At 45.9% G+C, this 18574-nt stretch overlaps 1 protein-coding gene across 1 annotated transcript in view; it reads left to right on the plus strand.

The window, feature by feature from the left end:
• FAM13C (family with sequence similarity 13 member C) overlaps nt 1-18574 on the plus strand; it is a 199463-nt gene that overhangs the window by 46133 nt on the left and 134756 nt on the right. The window contains exon 3 of the mRNA XM_055001122.1: nt 6663-6873. Within this exon, the coding sequence (XP_054857097.1) occupies nt 6663-6873 (211 nt within the window). The remainder of the gene's footprint in view (nt 1-6662; nt 6874-18574) is intronic.

Raw genomic sequence — 18574 nt, forward strand, 5'->3', positions numbered from 1 at the left:
TTGGCTAGCCGGCAACAAATTTTATGTCCCAGACAGCCTCCGACGGGAGGTCTTGCAGCGGTGTCATGATGCTCCCACCGCCGGACATTATGGGTACTTGAAAACGTTACATTTAATACAACGGCAGTTCTGGTGGCCGGGCATGCGCAAGGACATTTCCCAATATGTAGGCTCCTGCCCCATTTGCCTCAGCGCCAAAACTCGGAAAGGGAAACCTCCGGGTCTTTTCCAACCATTGGAAACACCTAACAGACCTTGGGAAACAATATCCATGGACTTTATCACTGATTTACCTATTTCGAAAGGACATAATTGCATTTTGGTGGTAGTAGATCTGTTTTCCAAACAAGCGCATTTCATTCCATGTACTGCTATACCCACCGCTCGAAAATTGGCAGATCTATTCCTAAAACACATCGTAAAATTACATTCTTTTCCGTCCAAGGTGATTTCGGATCGCGGCGGACAATTTGTTGCCAACTTCTGGCGGGAGCTTTTACAGATGTTGAATATTGAACAAGGAATCAGTTCAAGCCACCACCCGCAAACCGACGGACAGTCCGAAAAAACTAATCAGATCTTAGAGCAGTTCCTTCGTTGCTACATTAACTTCCAACAGGATAATTGGGTGGACCTTCTCCCTCTAGCTGAATTTTCATACAACAACAGTGTGCATGCTTCCACCGGGGAGGCTCCTTTCAAGGTTGTATATGGAGCCCACTTCAACCCTTTTCCGTTGGACGCTCCCCCTCTCTATTCCTCTAGTTCGCCGGATGTGTCTTCATGGTGGGGGGAGGCCGCTCAACAATGGACTCTTATTAAAAAACACCTCGAGAAAGCCAAACAGGATTACAAAAAGTACGCAGATCGCCATCGTGCGGCCGATTGGGATTTACAACCTGGGGATCATGTTTATATTTCCACCAAAAATCTAAAACTAGCCCAGACCAGCCGCAAACTAGCGTTAAAGTTCCTTGGACCTTTTACTGTGCGCAAAGTAATCAATAAAGTGACTGTTGCAGTAAATTTACCCAAGAATTTGCGCCATGTTCATGATACATTCCATGTCAGTCTCTTGAAAAGAGCTCCAACCGATGACAAGTGGCATGTCAAAGCTCCACCCATCCCAACTTTAATAGACGACCAAGTACACTATGAAGTGCAACAAATTCTGGACTCTAAATTCAAACGTAATCAGCTTTTTTGCCTCATCAGGTGGAAGGACTTTGACTCTGGTTATGATGAGTGGGTGAACTCTGTGCATGTTCATGCTCCTAGATTAACCAAAGCTTTTCATACTCGCTACCCATATAAACCAGGGGGGGGTTTATTTTAAGGGGGGCAGAATGTCAGGTCCAGTGTATATATGAGCTGTACTGACTCCATTTTCTAATGCTTCTAGTGTTTAAGTGCTTTCCCCACAGGTGCACCAGTTCCCAAGCAGATTTCTCACCGGACGAGATTGTTTTGTCTAACACCGTTCCACCCAGGATTGGCCTTGAGAGAGCCCAGCTTCCCAAGACTGAAAGATGTTGTTTTGAGAACTGTGGGGGGAGGCTGGTTCAGCTGGGAACTGTTACTTTGTACCTCATGCTTTGCCCTTCATTGGTAACAATGATCTTGTACCATCCTGAGTCTCCTACTCAGGACAGTGGACTATAATGAACCATTTCTGCAGTAAAGTTTCCTTATTCAAACAATGGACTCTTGTTTGCTTGTAAAGGGGAACCTGTAGGAAGGACATTATTTAGCCACAGTCTGACACAAGGGAAGGAAAGAAAAAAAACCCAACAACAACATATAACAACTACACTACACAGAATGCTTTCCCTTCATACTGCCATTATTAAAAAAAAATTAAAGCTTTGTATAGTATTGATGGTTGACCTTACAAAATGCAAGTTACAATTCAAATTCAAATTAAGTTTTCCTCCCCCTCCTGGGTCCCGGACGCAGTTCTGTCTGAGCAACTGCAGCCGCAGTGCTCGTTTCCTCCCCCCCCCCAGACTTCTCCTTTTCTTCTTGCTTGGTGCGCTGAAATTCCGGATTTTTGTCCTCAAAATCCCTTAGTTGATCTTCTGATAATATCTTGTAAGCTTGATCTTTGTAACTGAACCAGATTCCTTCCGGAAATAGCCATTTGTACTTTATTCCACGTTCCCTCAGAAGAGCTGCGAGCTTTTTATACTTAAAACGTCTTTTCCGAACTAAAAATGGGACGTCTTTCAGTATCTTAACTTTGTTACCCAAAAAGTCCAGATCCGCGTTATATGTATTGTATAGGATAGTGTCTCGGATCCTTTTAGATGAAAAATCAATAATGATCTCGCGAGGCAGCTGACGCTTCGTTGCATATTTTGAAGAAGCCCGGCGGACTTCCAAAATGGCGCTTTTATCCTCTTCTTTAGTTGCCTTCGCGGGTGTCGCCAATAGTTCCGAGACCAGACCCCATAAATCCTCATTTTCCTCCTCTTTCATGTTCTGGAGGCGCAAAATTGTCTGTGTTCGTTCCACTTGTAGCCCGATCAGCTGGTTCTCCACCAGCTTTAGCTCTTTATTCGTAGCCTTCACGAGTGACGCACTTTCCCGAGCAGACTTCTCTGCCCCCCCCCGCTGCTTCCTTGATGGTTTTCACTTCGCTCTCAATTAAGCCCACCCTTTGATCTGTTTCGTTCAGCTTGTCAACAAAGGGTTTTATGGCTTCGATAACCGCCCTCCGCACCAATTCCTCGAGCGACTCTCCCTTCCCCTGCAGGGCAGCCGAGATTGACTTGCCCAGAGCGGGACTTTGTTTTTTCGCTGCCATTTTAGGGGGGGGGGACCGCCAGCCAGATTCTGATACTCAGCGAAGGGGAAGAACGAGCCTTCTTAGCTTCAGATCCCACCACTCCTTCGCCTGCGCTTGTAATAACAGAAGGGATTCGCTTACTTACAGGCTGCCGCCTAGTTCTGCTCTTTGCCGTTTTCCATGGCCCGGCAGCACTCGAGGCGCCGCGCATGTCTGCCGGCCTCCATAGGGACAAATGGGCAATTTACCCCCCACATTGATTTTCGGGGGGCTCTTCCCGCAGCGTCCCGGACCCTGTCTCCCTCACTGGGAGTCTTGGGGGCTAATCTTCGTAGATCAGCCGCCCGGTCAGGGTGCTCGGGCGCTTCCTCCCAGTCCTGCGGAGAGGAGCGTCCGACATGGCTGAGAAAACGAAAACGAATCCGTACGATCATATCTCTTGGTAACTTCTTTTGAGCTGCAAATTTTGAATTAATCCTGTATGCCACATCCAGAAGAGCTGCTATTTCCACTTCCTCTTTGCCCAGGTAACCTGCCAGAATTTCTGTAATAGGCTCTTGGGTTGATTTTTCCAAAACTTCCGGGATCCCATGAAATCTAAGTTGTTTTTCCATTTGTTTACATTCAGCTATGGCCATTCTTCCCTTCACTCCTCTCATCTCCATTCTATGCACATCCACCAAGGTGTCAGCCGCGTTTTCTACTGCGTTAACTCTCTGCTGTGTGACTTGTAAGTCTTTTTGGACTTGATCCATATTCTTAGATAGTTCTGCCATCTCCGATTTAAATGCCTCTTTAAAGTCCTTCACATTTTTCGCCATCTCTTGCAACATATCTTTAAGCTCTTTATTTCCTTCCATAACTTTTTTCTCCATCTCTTTATTTCCCTCTGTAACTTTTTAATCTAAATTTTCCAGCGCCATCTGCCAGTCCTTTTTCGACATCGTGGGGCTAGCTTTACTTCGCTCCCACGAGTCCGCTCTTTTCCTTAACTCCGTGGCGCAAGTTTATTCTTTTCTTTTATTTTTAAAAGTCCGAATTTAAATTGTTTTTCCAAAAGTTAGTGTTTACGAAATCCAAAATGCTGGGCGTCTTTTCTCTATGATCTTATTTGAGGCAGCCGCCCTTACCCTTGCCCAAGATGTCCTACTTCCGTTTTCCTTGAAGTCAAAACTCTGCCCTTCTTCAAAATGGCGATATTCCACTTCCGTTGGTTACAAGCTGCTTCTCGCCCGTCTCTTTATGGTTGTGATGCACTTCCTGTTCCTCTCCATTGCACAGCAGCTCTCGCGATACTGAAACTTTCTCACAGTCCACTATCTCCTCCAAGCCACAGGTATGTAAACAATTTTCATTTTTCCGCTCTAACTTCTCTTTAAAAAGTCACTTCTTAGCAATTTGTATGCCGGAACTTTCTCAGTTATATATTAAGTCTATCGCAGTTGCCTAATTCTCTTTATCACTTTGTTTCTTATTGTAATCTGTCCCGTACTGAGAGAGAGCAATCTTTACCTTCTTAAGCGTTTCTCTTGAGTTGTAATCACTGCTTCAATTATCCAATCTATTCAAAGCACTTCTTTGTGTTGCTGAAGCTTGGGCATGAGGGTCTTATGTCAGAAATTGACTCCAGAGCCGCTGCAGAAATCTTGGCTGCCTGTCTATGAGTGGGACCTCAAGGGTGGATGGGGGATCGTTGCATAGACCCCCCCTCACACCCGAGATCAACACACTCTCAAGGTCTTGAGCATACTTGCTTGTTCTCCGCCTCAGAACAGGGGGCTACGGGCAATTTGTGCCCCTCCAGCCCCTACAACCACAGCACGGACAGCTCAGCTCCCTGAACTGTGTTAGACCTTCATGGATCCCAAACTGGAAGCCCTTTGTTTCCTTTCTATTGTCATGCACAGCTCTCCTTTGTTTCATAAACTTACAGCCTGTTTCTCACTGACCTCTCTTGTTATAATAATGTTTCTCTTTGTAATCTGTCCATCTCGGTGCTTGCAGCTTGTTGCCTATAAATGGCATCCACAGCAGTCTGTGCTATGAGGCGAACTCACAGAATTCCCCCTCCAGTGCCTGGAGTGAATCCCCAGTTGAGCCTCTTACTTCAGAGACTGCTCTCTGTGGTAACTCCCCAGAACTCAGGAATCCCAAGCCTGCAGACCACTGGGTTTCAGATCTCCTTCAGAGACAAGCTCCTCAGAGCTGCTGACCTTGCTGCCGGATGTGGACCCCAATTTTAGAAGTTTTCAAAAGGCTTTAAAATGGTGTCTTATCCTGTGGCAGACTCAGGGATAGAGATGGGCCCGATCCGCATTACGAATGTAAAAAACCCACAAAAATGGTGATCGTGCAATTGTGACCTGGCGGATCGTGATCATCCATGGCCAATGATCCAGCAGTTGGGAGAGGCCTGGATTGTGGCGTTTGGGCTCGATTCAGGGATCCAGACACTCAGGCGCCAGCAATCTATTCCCCTGGCAATGGAGCCAGGGGAATGCCTGAGCTCTGTTTGCCCTCCTTCTGTCGCCCTGGAAACCTGAATGGAAGCCCAGCTTTCCTTGATCAGCAGGGCTTCCTTCCAACCATGGAGCAGCAAAGCAGTCACAAGTTGGGAGAAGACACCCAGGGGAGGGAGGGGGAAGGGGGTGTTCTGTAGCCGTGGACACTCCAATCTCACCCCTGCAAACTCTGATAGGCAGCTCTGATGGCCAAACACAGACCTCCTGTGTTGCTGAATGGGACCCATGCTTATAATAGCCATGGGCTCCCAGGCTGGGTTTCATGATCCTTGATCCACGATCCAGGTTTGGGAACGGGACATGTTCATTGCTGTTTGGGAATTCAGGATCATGGTCTGCACCGAACCACGATCCTCTGGTTCTGTAATTTTTTTTGGTTCGTGCCCATGTCTACTCAGGGACATGATATCGCATGTTTTAGCCATTCCATAGTGAGCTGATAGCCCCACCCCATGCTGTAGGTGGGATCTTGCAGAAATCAAGAGAGTATTGGTCACCGCCTGCAGGAGACAGATGTGTGGGATGTCTCAGGCTGCCAGGTATACGTTCATGTACATGGTCCAGGTTTCAGTTCATGGTCTGCAACTTCTTTGGCTCTGGGTCTCCTGGATTTTTTGTGAGAGTCTAACCATGGTGTCCTGGTCTGTTTGTTCTGCTGGCTTTAGAACAGAAGGCTTTTTCTCTGGAGGCTGTGGGGTGCAGGGATCCTTTTAGGTTTCTGGGGACCAGTCAGAGTTCCTCAGTCCTTGAGGAGTCTTCCTTGTAGTTGAGGCTGGGCCAAGGCAGGTTCTGATAGCCTCCCACCAGTGTTTCCTCTTTTTTGTGATACAAAACGGGTTAATCTCCGTGCATTCTGCCCTAAACGCCTTGTTGAAAAAATGGAAAGCGAATATTAGAGACAAAACAGATGCACGCACGTAGCTTTAATGACTAGATGTCTGAGCCATCATGTTCTGCAGGAAAAAAAATGGTTCAATAATTAAAAGCATTTCCATTAAAAACAAAAAGATTAGTTAAATTTTCCCCTTGGGTTCTATTTGCCTTACCTCACAAAACATTAGATCCCCCTCCCTCACCTCTTACAGCCCAAAGCAGCAAAATGTCCTTCTTTCTTCATAAATATGTTTAAGATTGCAGTTAGTAAAATATTTGCTTAAATGTTTTATAATGTATGCACCCTACTTGGTTGTTGATGCAACCTTCTCTCAGTAAACTTTGCATTCCTGTTTTGCAATGTCCAATAACCACGTCCTCTAGGGAGCACAGTTGAACCCATAGTGGCCTTTGAATTTGTATGGTTAATAAGCTTGCCTTCTGCGAAAAGACTGCTTGCATTCATCTTGTCATTGCAGAGTCTGTGCAGATCTACAAAGAGGGCCAGACCGATGCAGACAATGGGCATGGCGACCATCATTCCTCTGGGACCAGCAGACTGTTGAACCACATAACGGATGGAGACCATCCTCTGCTGTCTCCTCGCTGCTCTATTTTTAGTCAAAGCCAGAGATTTAATTTAGACACTGAATCAGCTCCTTCGCCACCAAGCACTCAACTGTTCATGATGTAAGCTAATATATATTGTATCTTCAATGGTTGCCTCTGTCTCACCTTTAATGTGTGAGTCTCTTTACTACCTAACAAAGGCTCTCCTGCCACTTGTTATGGCTGACTTGATGATATGTTGTTTGTGTCCCAAATATTATGCAAGCCAAAAGCATTTTTGTAAGAATGAAAATTACAGTAGGGGAACCCGTAGTTTGCCAAAGCTACTGAGAAGGCTAGATACCTAGCCTTTCTGTGAAGAACTAAAATTACCAGAAGGACTAATTGACTGTTTAAACCATGTTGGGTGTGTCCAGAAAAATTCTGTATCATAACCTATCTGAAGAATCCCTTTAATTTACTCTCATGGAAATCCTAAATCTGCTGTTCAGTGTCTTTGGGGAGCCCTGTAGCAAACTACATCTGTACACATATGCTCTGGTTCATACTGTTATGTACATCTTTTCACTTTTCAGAGCAGTGAAATTCCAGATGGTGGTGCAGTTGGTTCCCTTTGGGAAAGAGAGCACTGGAAGCTTATGGCATTTGGGGAGTTTTTGCTTTATTGACATATATTGAGGGTGCAGGGCAGCAGACCCACTGCTGCAAATGAGGGTCCAAAGAGAGAGAGGTTCTGCATGCTTAGTATTCAGCAGCCAACTCTCAGCAGAGCCGCTCTGCTTATCTTTCTCTCCCAGCATCTAAAACTGTGCTCCCCCCAGCACAGACACACATCTGCCCACTTCCTTCAGCCAGGATAATGGGGTCATCTTTCTCATGTCCCTCTCAGCTGGTTGAACAGAGCCATGAAGACCCATGGAGTGGGATAAGTATAGTCACTGGAAAACATGAATATTTCTTGTGTCCTGTAAGATTTACTGAGATACGGTGAGCAGGATCTAAATCCATAATATTTCATTCAAAATTCCATGGCTCTCACACACAGTCTCTTGTGCAGAAACACCCAAGAAGGTGTTGAATTCCACTTCCTGTTCTGTTGATCACATGCATGGAAACCACATAAGCTTGAAAAAAGAAGAAAACTGATGTCTAGCCTGGCTTCCAATACTGATGGAAGACTTCTACAACTGTCAGCTAAGATTTCCAGCTTCTCTACTGGCCACTGTACTGATGCAAACATTAGCAAGAGATATTTATCTTTATGCTACTTTAAAAGATTCATTTGTTGATTTTTGGCAGAACAAATGGCTTTTAAAGGTAAAAGAGGAAGCTGGCTTGTTCTCCCCCACCCCTGCTGGACCCCACCAAACTCAGTGCTGCTCATCAGTTGTGTACTGTGGATCTGCCTGAGTGATCCCCAGTCCTGCTTTTTCAGCAAAATCAGGAAATGTATCACATCAACATGCCATTATATGTGATTACTGCGTTGCATTTGTTCATCGTCTGTCTTCTGTGTAGTCCCTCACTGGGACTGTGCAGGCCAACTGTGGTGAGAACTTCCTAGCTTTTAAAGGCTCCCCCATGGCAGGGAGTGGCGTGTTTTCCTGCCCAAACAGTCATGTGCTGGTAGAGATAGGCCCTCCTTTCCCTAATTCTTCTTTCACTGCCCATAGAGGAACAACTTGAGCAATCAGCTCCTTTGAAGAATCAACCTTTCTTTCCACTTTTCTCATGGAGAATTTTTTTCAATGACGTGCCCCTCAGTTTTCTTCTTTTTCCAGACTCCCTTTACCTGTAAAACTTTGGTGAAAGAACACAACATGGTGCAGAAGACTCTCTTCAAGAAGTGCACCTAATACTCTACCAAGATGACCCAGATGGACCAGCATGACCTTTGCCTGCTGTGTCTGGGTGAACCCCCCAATGTTGCCACTTGCCAGCACTGCCGACTATTCGCTCCTGAAGTGCTGAAGGCATCCCTGGGGGAAAGGTCCCTGCCTAGCACTGATTTCCCAGCAGTAAAGACATCTGCTGTGCAGAAGTCATGGTCTGCTCCCTCCGTGCCAAAGCTTCGAACACAAACTTGTGGACTTGGCCGTCCATTAAGTTCCACTCTTGGTTCCATGGCTGTCTTTTCCTACTTCTCCTCCAGCCTTGGCCATGTGGAAGTCCCTGTTTGGTGCAATGCAGTCAATTTCAGTTCTGCCCCTTTCCATACTGACACTGCTTTTGGTTCCAGTGCCTTTTCTGCAATCTGAAGGTCACTTTTGTTGGGAAAAGGAGTTAAAAATCATTTTAAATGCAGAGTTGCAATGGATCTTAAATCAATAGCATCAGATGCTTGATTGCTTTTTAAGAAAACTCTAAAGGAAAAAAAGGTACAGGGGGTTACTACAAAACAAAGAAATCTATTCCCTACATCTTTACACTATGAAGTACAAACTTAGCATGAGTAATGGAGAGGCCTCTCCTTCTTCTTGACCTTAGAGAGGAAATCACCTGACCTATTGACCTATAAGAGTTTACAAATACATCTCTGTTTCCCAGGGTTTCAGTTAGATAAGGCTATTGGCTCTCTGCCAGGTTTCTGTTCCAGCAAGCTACCAAAGGAGGGGGGCAAATCTGGTGGACCAAAGGTCAAAACTACAAAACCCACCAGAATTATAAATTTTAGTTTTAATTTATAAAAGTGCCAAAGTGCAATGCAAAAATGCAATACCAGTGAAATAACTTAATAAATACATAAATAGGTGTTCAAAATACAAAAGGTGTGTCCATACATTATATACAAAATACAATAAATGCAATCAACAATTCACAGTCCGAAATATAGGAGTAAAGTGCAAAGTTACAGCGAGGTGGAAAAGCACTGCTTGGTGGAGAGCCAACCGAGTGTCTTCTCATGAAGGTTCGCAGTCCCAAAATAAACACGTTATGGTGCCGACGGGGTTTAGCAAGCAATATTTCTATTTAACCCGTTTCGTGAGGCAAACTCACTTCATCATCAGGCATGAAGCAATTAGGACTGACTATGAAATTCACAACAGTTCTATGCTCTCCCACCGCTCCAAAGTTGGTCTGCAGACTATGTCTTTGACTGGGATTCTGATGAGAGAAGGTAGCTTCCAGATCAGATCACACCTCAGAAATAGCCTCATAACATTCACCAAATGAAACTCTAGAAGGATCCTCTTTTTCCTTGCCTATAGAGGATTATGGGATGTTTTTGGAGCAGACACTGAGAATGACTGAGGCTTTAGATCTTGAGGTCTCTTTTGCTAACCCTAAGTCTAACAGTAAAGTTCTTCAGCTTTTCTATTCAGATGGTCCAGCTACAGTTACCTTTCCTGTCCACAAGAATTTTGTGAACATTGCAAATGGCGTTATGTGAGAAGTCTTCCTCTGTTGCAGCCACTTGTCATAAAGCTGAAAATCTCTACAAGTTCAAACAGGAGGAATGTCCCTTTCTGTCCATGTATTCTCCCCCTTCTTCCATGATCAAAGAGGAGATTCAGGCCCGCCACAGTCTCCCATTATGCGCCATTAGACAAAGAAAGTAGGAAGCTGGATTCCATCGGGTGCGAATACTAGACTTCTGTGGCCTTGATCTTCCGTATTGCAAATTACCAGACCATTATGAGCTCCTACAATCTCTTGCTCTGGCAGAAAATGACATCTTACGTGGAAACCTTACCTGAAGAAAATCATTCACTGGCAGAGGTGCTGCAGACAGAAGTAATGAAGTTGTCCAAGCAACTGATGACAGCTGGCAAACATATGGCTGATACTGTGGCTTGGGCCTCTGGTATTTGCTGGATCGACATTCCTGGTTTAGGCCGACAGATTTACCCCAGGACTCTAAAAATAAAGTCAAAAATTTCCCTTTCAAGAGCACCCAATTATTTTCTTCTAAGACTAATGATTCTCCAGTGGTCCTAAGAGACCACCAGAGACTCATCAGTTGTATTCGTCATTCAGGCTCCAGAGACACCTGGCAGTACCCTCAGACACAACCCTTCCTGTGTGGGCTGGCAGAGGCTATCACCCTCTCCCTTGAGTGCATGACCGTTCAACGCCCTTTCCCTAGCATGGCTGTCCCCACCGGAGTGCTGTTTTTTCCTTGCTGCATTCCTGCTTGTACTTTGGCAGGGACGCTTTTAGAGTGTTCCTATTTTTTGTAAAAGTGCCTTTGGGTTAATGCCAATGAGGCGCTAAGCATGTGATGAGAAGAGTCTTTTACTCTGAGAGCTTCACACCCACCTCCTTCAATAAGTGAGCTTGCTACCCTCCCAATGTGGGACTGCTCAGAAGCCACGAAGGTGAAAACAAGGTTGCACTTACCTGTAATTGTTGTTCATTGAATGATCTTCTTTGCAGGCACACGTATCTCCCTCCTCTGTGAATTCTCTGGAAACTTAATTTCTGGGGAGTGTCTCTGGCGGTAGTATGGAGAGAACTGAGGGAATAGTGCCCCTCCTTCTGATCATATGATTTTTTTGGTGGGAAAGCGCCAAAGAGCTTCCCTCTTCTAGAAAGCTCTGGAAATCTTCTCCATGGGTGGCCTGCGTGTGTGCAGTCCTAATGTGTGCTGGCACAGAAGACCACGTGATGAACAGCAGTTACAGGTAGGTGGAACCCTGTTTTTTTATTCCAGATATTTTCTTGTGCTGAGAAGAGTGGGGTTGTCTGACCTATCCTAGATATACATTGTCTTAATAAATTTCTCCACATTGAAAAGTTCAGAACGTTTTCCAGTTGTTAGAATAAAATTCTTGGTTTGTAGTGTTGAATTTGAAAGGTGCTTAATTTCACATTTCTCTTTTCTGGTGGCCGTAGGAGCAGGGCAGTCCTTACTCTTGGGATATAGCTCCTCCTCTCTGAAGGCAGAGTCAGTCAGCTGATATTGATCCCAGAGGGGAGGGGCTTGTCCCAGGAATCACCAGTCTTTCTGGTCCTTCCTTCCGAGCAAAACGTCTTCAGCAACTCTCTGTAGAGCACAGCGATCCCAGTGAAGAAGAAACTGGCAGAGATGAGCCGGGCATGGTGGCGCACGTGTAATTCCAGTACTCAGGGAGGTCCAGGCCACAGGCAGTGTGGAACATACACAGGAAGGGAAAGGCCCTACCGCCCTACCCTGTCCCTGATTCACTTGGAGCAATGGTGAACGTTAGAGCTGGAGGTCCCTAGGTTCTTCTAGGTTCCATGGCTGCAACCGCAAACTCCACCAAGATCCCCCACCTGTAGGCTGGGAGGACCCCCTGCTCAGAGACCAGAGGGTGCAGTGTTTGAGTCTTTGGTAGCCTGTCAAGGAGATCGATATTATCGGGAACTCCCTCAGGCTTAGAAGGAGCAGCATCCAGCAGAAGTAGAGAAACTATTTCAATCTGCTCCAATATTTGAATGAATATTTGTCAGGGATGCTTTTGGCTCATCCTGCATTGGGCAGGGGGTTGGACTAGAAGGTCTGCATGGCCCCTTCCAGCTCTGTGATTCTGTGAATCTCAGCAGCCCCAACTGACCTGCGGTAAGACTGATCCAGTGGGGAATGGGGACCGCGAAAAGAAGGAGGAAGGAGAAAAGAGTAACAGAAGCCTCAGAGCCAGCTTGCCCCAAATAAAAGGGAGCCCTTTTATTTCTCCTTTCAACTGGGTTTTCTGAGGTGTGCTTTTCACTTTTGCTTTCTCCCTTTGGTGAAAAAAAAATTCTGTTGGTGGGAATGGCAGTAATGGCAGGCCCCAGCCACCTCCCAGGCCTTAGAGAACGCAAATCTGTGGTCTAGATGTGCCAAACTCCCACGCCTCAGCTCCCTCCTGGGCCTCTCATCAGGCCAGTGGAAGAGAGGAACTCCAGGAGCCTGGACTCGTCAGCAAGGATGCCTGAAAATTTTTGTGGGTAAAATGTCAGCAAAGGCAGGCCTAGCCACCTCCCAGGACACAGAGAGCTCAAGTCTGCGGCCTAGACATGCCAAACTTTCAGGCCTCTGCCTACTCCTGGCCTCTTAACAAGCTAATAAAAGGGAGAAGATCCAGGATGCCAAGAAGTGAGCTGCTGTATCATTGTGGTTATGTGCCTGGGCCGCGAATCAGCACTCTACTGGTTCAAATCCCATAACTGTATGAGCTCAGCGGCTGGTCTTGGGTAGTCCTCCCTTCTCAGCCTCAGCTTCCCAGTAGTACTGAGGGGCTAATGATAATTCTGACCTCATTACAGCTCTGATTTGTACTGATCTGCCCAGAAAAGCAGTACGTAGGCACAGTTGTTATTATCTAACAGACCTACTGGTGTGGCTCAGGACAGAAATAAGAAGGAATTCAAAGAGGTCCTGAAGAAGTCCAAACAAGTATCCTAGTGCCTCGACCCTCAGATGGGCAAGGGGGTCAACCTGGGGAGGGGGTCCAACTCCATGATAGGAAAAGGGGCAGGATGTTCTCCCCAGATCAAAAAGGAGGCAAGTTCCATTGAGAACACAGCCCTCTGTTAAGCCTCCAACCAGAGGACTCTGAGCTATCAGGTTCTCCCTCAGCCAAGGAAAAAACGGGGAACTGGTAAAAGAAGGAAATATTCCCTAGTATACAAAGCCACCCCAAGGCAAACAAGGTTTTTCCCCAGGAGCTGTATTCTAAGGTGTTGAGGGTCCTAGAGTTCTCCCATAAAGCCAAGAGTAATGAAGAATCAGGCCCAGATTTCTCAGAAGGGTGGAGAGGATCCTCCTCCAAATCGGGAGAAACTCTGCTAGGGATTCCTCTTTCCAGGAGCCTTTTATACCTGAAGAAGGCTAAGAGGGAAACTGGCAAAACCCAAACTAACCACTCTATATCTTTTTTCCAAGTTTTATACACTGGTTCCAGAGATTACTAAGAGGATCAAGCTTCCAGTGATGGATGATCAGGTAACCAGCCTGCCATTGAATCCCGTGCTGCCCACTGACATGGACGGGCTACCCAAGGATTCCTGTGTCAGGTGGTTCAAACTGGCTTTGCACAGAAACTTGGAAGCTTCCACTACATCTCTCAGAGCATCGGCGGCAGCTTCCCTCTTTGCTAGAGCTGCATTCTCTTGGGTCTCAGATCTGGCTGCAGTGAGCAGCAAGATCCTCAAAGAGCTGAAGGGCAGAACTAAGAAAATATTCCTGCCTACAGTCTTTGCACATCCTCAGACGCTCTGCTATGGTCAGCGTGGCAGCCAGACAGATCACTTGGCTTAGGAACTTGAGCATCGACCCTTCAGCCCAAGCCGAGTTACCATGGTTCCCTTCAAAGGCATTAACCTGTTTGGAGAAGCTCTGGATAAAGAAAAGCAGAAAGTCCTTCCCTCAAAGAAGGAAAGGAATTCAAGGAAGAGGCTTTAGGCCTTTTGAGAGTCCAAGCATCCTTCCCACATAAGAGACACTAGACCATTCAAAGGAAGATAGTGTCACGGGCTGGGCCAACCCAAGCAGGGTGGTTCAAGTCCAAACCTTAAGGCCAAAGTCAAAGGGGAGTTCCAAGAGCAAAAGCCAAGTCAAACCGGTGGTCAGAGCACGAGATAAAGCCAGGAGTGAGTCCAGAGTCCAAAAGCAAGGTCAGGCACAGTCCAAGGTCAGTCACCGATAGTGTCAGGTCCAAAAGCAGGCATGGGCAAGGTTCACGAAACACGGAGTGGTTGCAGGCAGTAAACACATTACTTCCACGCCCAGCAGTTCCTCCAGACTGGCTCTTATAGCCAGGCGTGGTTTTCAGCCAGCTGCTGGGGCTCTATCCTGCCACTACTCATCATCACTCTCCAGCAGCTGGCGTTGGCTTAAGAGGCGAGCACTGCGCCGTCTCTCCTGCAGTTCCAGTCTCTGGCGCTGCCTGCGGCGTTCCTTGGGCGTGGGTGAACCTGGGGGGGGTGGAGGCTCTTGGCTGCGCTGCACCTGTAGAAGTCCCTGGCTGAGCTTCCTCTGTAGTATTGGAGCTAGAGGGTGCTGGTGCCTCAGCTGCTTGCTGTAAGCTCTGATCAGCCAGCAGCTGTTGCTCCTGATTGCTGGCTTCTGCTGAATCAGGGCTAGGGCTGGCTACACAGGGCTCCTCTTCTCCTGAGGAGTCCTGGCTGGCTACACGAGGCTCCTCTCCTCCAGAGGAGACCTCACTCTCAGACTGGGCCATGACAGATAGCAGGCCAGACATCGAGAGAATAGTAGTCCCTCCTCCTTCAACAAATCCGGTTGGAATACCAAGTGGCCAAAGAAAGGAACTCTGAGTAACTACGCCCAGGCAGCAGGCATGATTGTGATTGGAGGGCATTTACAATGCTTTGCAAACCCTTGGCAGCAAACAGTAAGTGATAGGTGTGTGCTGGATACAGTGATCAATGGAATTTAACTCTGTGCCAGCTGAGTTTTTCCTCCAGATCCGAAAGAATTGGTCAAATAAAACAGACACATAGGGACAAGAAAGTTTGGAATGGAAATGCTCAAATTTGTCATGACTGCCATTCAGAAGGGAGATTGTCTGGCTTCTATTGATCTCTCAGAGGCACTTGCAATATAGGTTATGTCTTTTGACCTGAAAGCGCCACCCAGGGTGTTCACCAGAATCCTAGTAGCACTGATAGCATGGCTAGACTGCGGAGAATGGATCCTTTTCCTGTATCTGGATGATATCTTGGTCATGGTTCCATTCCTGCTTCAGTGGGTGTGAGTGGTGAAATTTATTTATTTATTTATTTATTTGATGTCATTTATAGTCTGCCTTTCTCACTGAGACTTAAAGCGGATTACACAGTATGAGATTAGTGCAATCAGTAACAAGTACATTTCAGTACAGTATCAAGGACATTTCCATAAACAATGCCGTAGGGTAAATAGATACAAGTTTAAAAGACATAGTATTAGCAAGAATCCAATACAGAGTAGAAAAAATACTGAAGCAGAACATAATCAATTCTAGGACTAACATTAGACAACATGGAGCACTGGTGGTACATAGGAGTACATATTTAAAGCAGCAGGTAGTACATAAGGCAATATAGTGATGAAGTCTGTGGTCCCTAACTCATTAGCGAAGCATCTGAGACCCCATCCCTACAATACAGCCCTCCCATTTGAGTAAAAAGCCTTTTTGAATAGTTCAGTTTTGCATCATTTACGAAAAGCCAGGAGAGTAGGGGCTCTTCTGACTTCCTCAGGCAGGTCATTCCACAAGATACGGGCCACCACAGAGAAAGCCCGTGTACAGGCTGCTGCTGACTTCACCTGTGTGCAGCCTGGCACCTGCAGGAGACCCTATTCAGATGAGTGAAGCTGCCACAGGAACAGCTGGCATTGAGCAGAACAGACCAATGTTTACTCCGGGGGTGGCAAACTTGGATTCTTCACTAGTCACAGCGATATCACAGCTTGCCACCAGCAAGGACCCACCTGAGTTGGACAGATCAAACAAAGGTACAAGGCTGCAAGTGCCTATATACCAATCCCCGAAGTATGGGTAATAAGAAGGACGAGCTTGAGCTTCTCTTGCAGACAGAGGGCTATGCTATAGTAGGAATTACTGAGATTTGGTGGGATGATTCCCATGACTGGAATGTGGTAGTGGATGGGTACAAGTTGTTCAAGAAAAACCAGAAGGGTAGAAGAGGGGGCGGAGTGGCATTGTATGTGAGGAGAGGGCTTGATTGTCAGCAAGTTCTGGAAAATGTGGTTGACAGCCCAGTGGAAAGTATATGGGTGGAAATAAGGGGAGGAAGGAAAAAGGGTATTGTTGAGATATGTGAGAAGCTAGCGCAAGGTAAAAGAGGCAATTGGACCATTGTTGGGAGTGGAAGGAGAAACTCAGATGGAGAACAGAAAAAAAGCAGACAGGCTTAATGACTTTTTTGCCTCTGTTTTCTCCCTGAAGAACTCGAGCTCATTTACAGATGGTAGAAGACATGACAGGACACCTGGGTGACTAGTTGACATTGACAGAGAGGTTGTGGAGAGGCACCTGGTTGCATTGGATGAATACAAATCTCCTGGGCCGGATGATGTGTACCTAAGAGTGCCCAAAGAACTTTCTAGAGAACTTGCAGAGCCTCTGTCCATCATCTTCACGGTCTCCTGGAAGACTGGGGATGTGCCAGAAGATTGGAGAAGAGCGAATGTTATCCTAATCTTTAAGAAAGGGAAGAAAGATGACCTGGGAAACTACAGGCCGGTCAGTCTGACTTCTGTTGTTGGGAAGATATTGGAGACAATGGAATTGTTTAAACCAAGAAAGTCTCGGATCCAGGAATCCATTTTTTGTTCTTTAGAATACATGCCTTTGGCACATGGTATCAGACACATCATTTATCGTCATTGGCATCTTGTTTCAGAGACTGGTGGCTGTGAGAGACCCCCCAGGGTGGGATTTAAATGCACTAGGAACATCAAGGATATTTTAATGCACATGAGATTTGGAACACAAAAAAACACAGGGGACTCCCTAGAGGGCATTTTGCCTGTGGCCACTGCTGGGTATGCCCCTTAGTATGGTCAGGAGGAGAGATTCAAATAGAAGGTAGGTCATCAAATATTAATCTCGGCCACTTCTCTACTTACCAGACGGAGGCTGTAGTGTATCTGATAAGTTGCACCTGTAAGAAACTATGTAGGTAGCACCATACATCTAATACGCATATGGATATTAGAACATATATCCAGGATTAAAAAGATCAAGTGATGGATGCACCACTCGAGCATTTCGTTAAATTTCATTCTAAAGAGACTGAGTTTGAGTTTACTGTTCTATATGTATCTTCCAGGGGAACACAATATTCTGTTCAAAAATACCTGTTGAGACAAGAAGCACACTGGATACATAATTTAGGGTCTTTATAACCCAGGGGGTTGAATTCTGAACTTAATCTGGCTTGCTTTTTGTGATTATTCCTGTTTTGCTCTCCCAGGGTCTTTCTAAAGTTACTCCAAACCGTCTTTCAGTATATTGACTATCCACTTAAGAGGTTTATAAGTAGGTTAAATATAAATGTGTAATATCATAATGGAGTATATGCTTGGAGAGAGCAGCATTTCACGATTTTATATCTGTACTCCTAAATGGGAGGGGGATTGCTCTCTTTAAATATTTGAAAGGCTGTCATTTGGAGGAGGGCAAAGAGCTGTTCCAGTTGGCAGCAGAGGGTAGGACGCGAAGCAATGGGCTAAAACTACATGCAGAAAGGTACCGGCTGGATATTAGGAAAAACTTTTTCACAGTCAGAGTAGTTCAAAAGTGGAATCAGCTGCCTAGGGAGGTGGTGAGTTCCCCTTCACTGGCAGTTTTCAAGAAGAGGCTGGATGAATACTTGTCAGAGATGCTTTAGGCTGATCCTGCACTGGGCAGGGGGTTGGACTAGATGGTCTGTATGGCCCCTTCCAACTCTATGATTCTATGAAATGCAACCTCTTTGTAACTGTGTACTAGCTATATTCCTTTGAGTACTGTCACTTTAAATTCAATCTGTGCTGCCGTGTATTTAACATTTCCGATTTGGTGGCCATTTTCACCATGACTGTTTTGCAGTGCACTGACTTGCATGCATGTGAGAGTTTCTTTGGTAAGCATGATTGTATCGAGAGCAGTTATATATCTAAGGTGTGTTATTGTGAGGGACAAATGTTGTTTTGTAAATATTTTTATTTTACTTCTAGAAAGTTTGTTGCTTTGGTGGATTATTTACCGGCCCCTGAGGAAGTTGATGTCATATGAAAGAAGCTGATTAACATAGCCGGCTGCTTGTAGGGCTGGGGGCCCTTCGGGGTCCTTTTCCATCTTCGTCACTTCATCACTCCACCTAAAAGGAAAAAAAGAGAAAAAAGAGAGAAATCAGTACAAATTGT

This window comes from Eublepharis macularius, chromosome 17, assembly GCF_028583425.1.
Source record: "Eublepharis macularius isolate TG4126 chromosome 17, MPM_Emac_v1.0, whole genome shotgun sequence".
Taxonomy (NCBI): domain Eukaryota; kingdom Metazoa; phylum Chordata; class Lepidosauria; order Squamata; family Eublepharidae; genus Eublepharis; species Eublepharis macularius.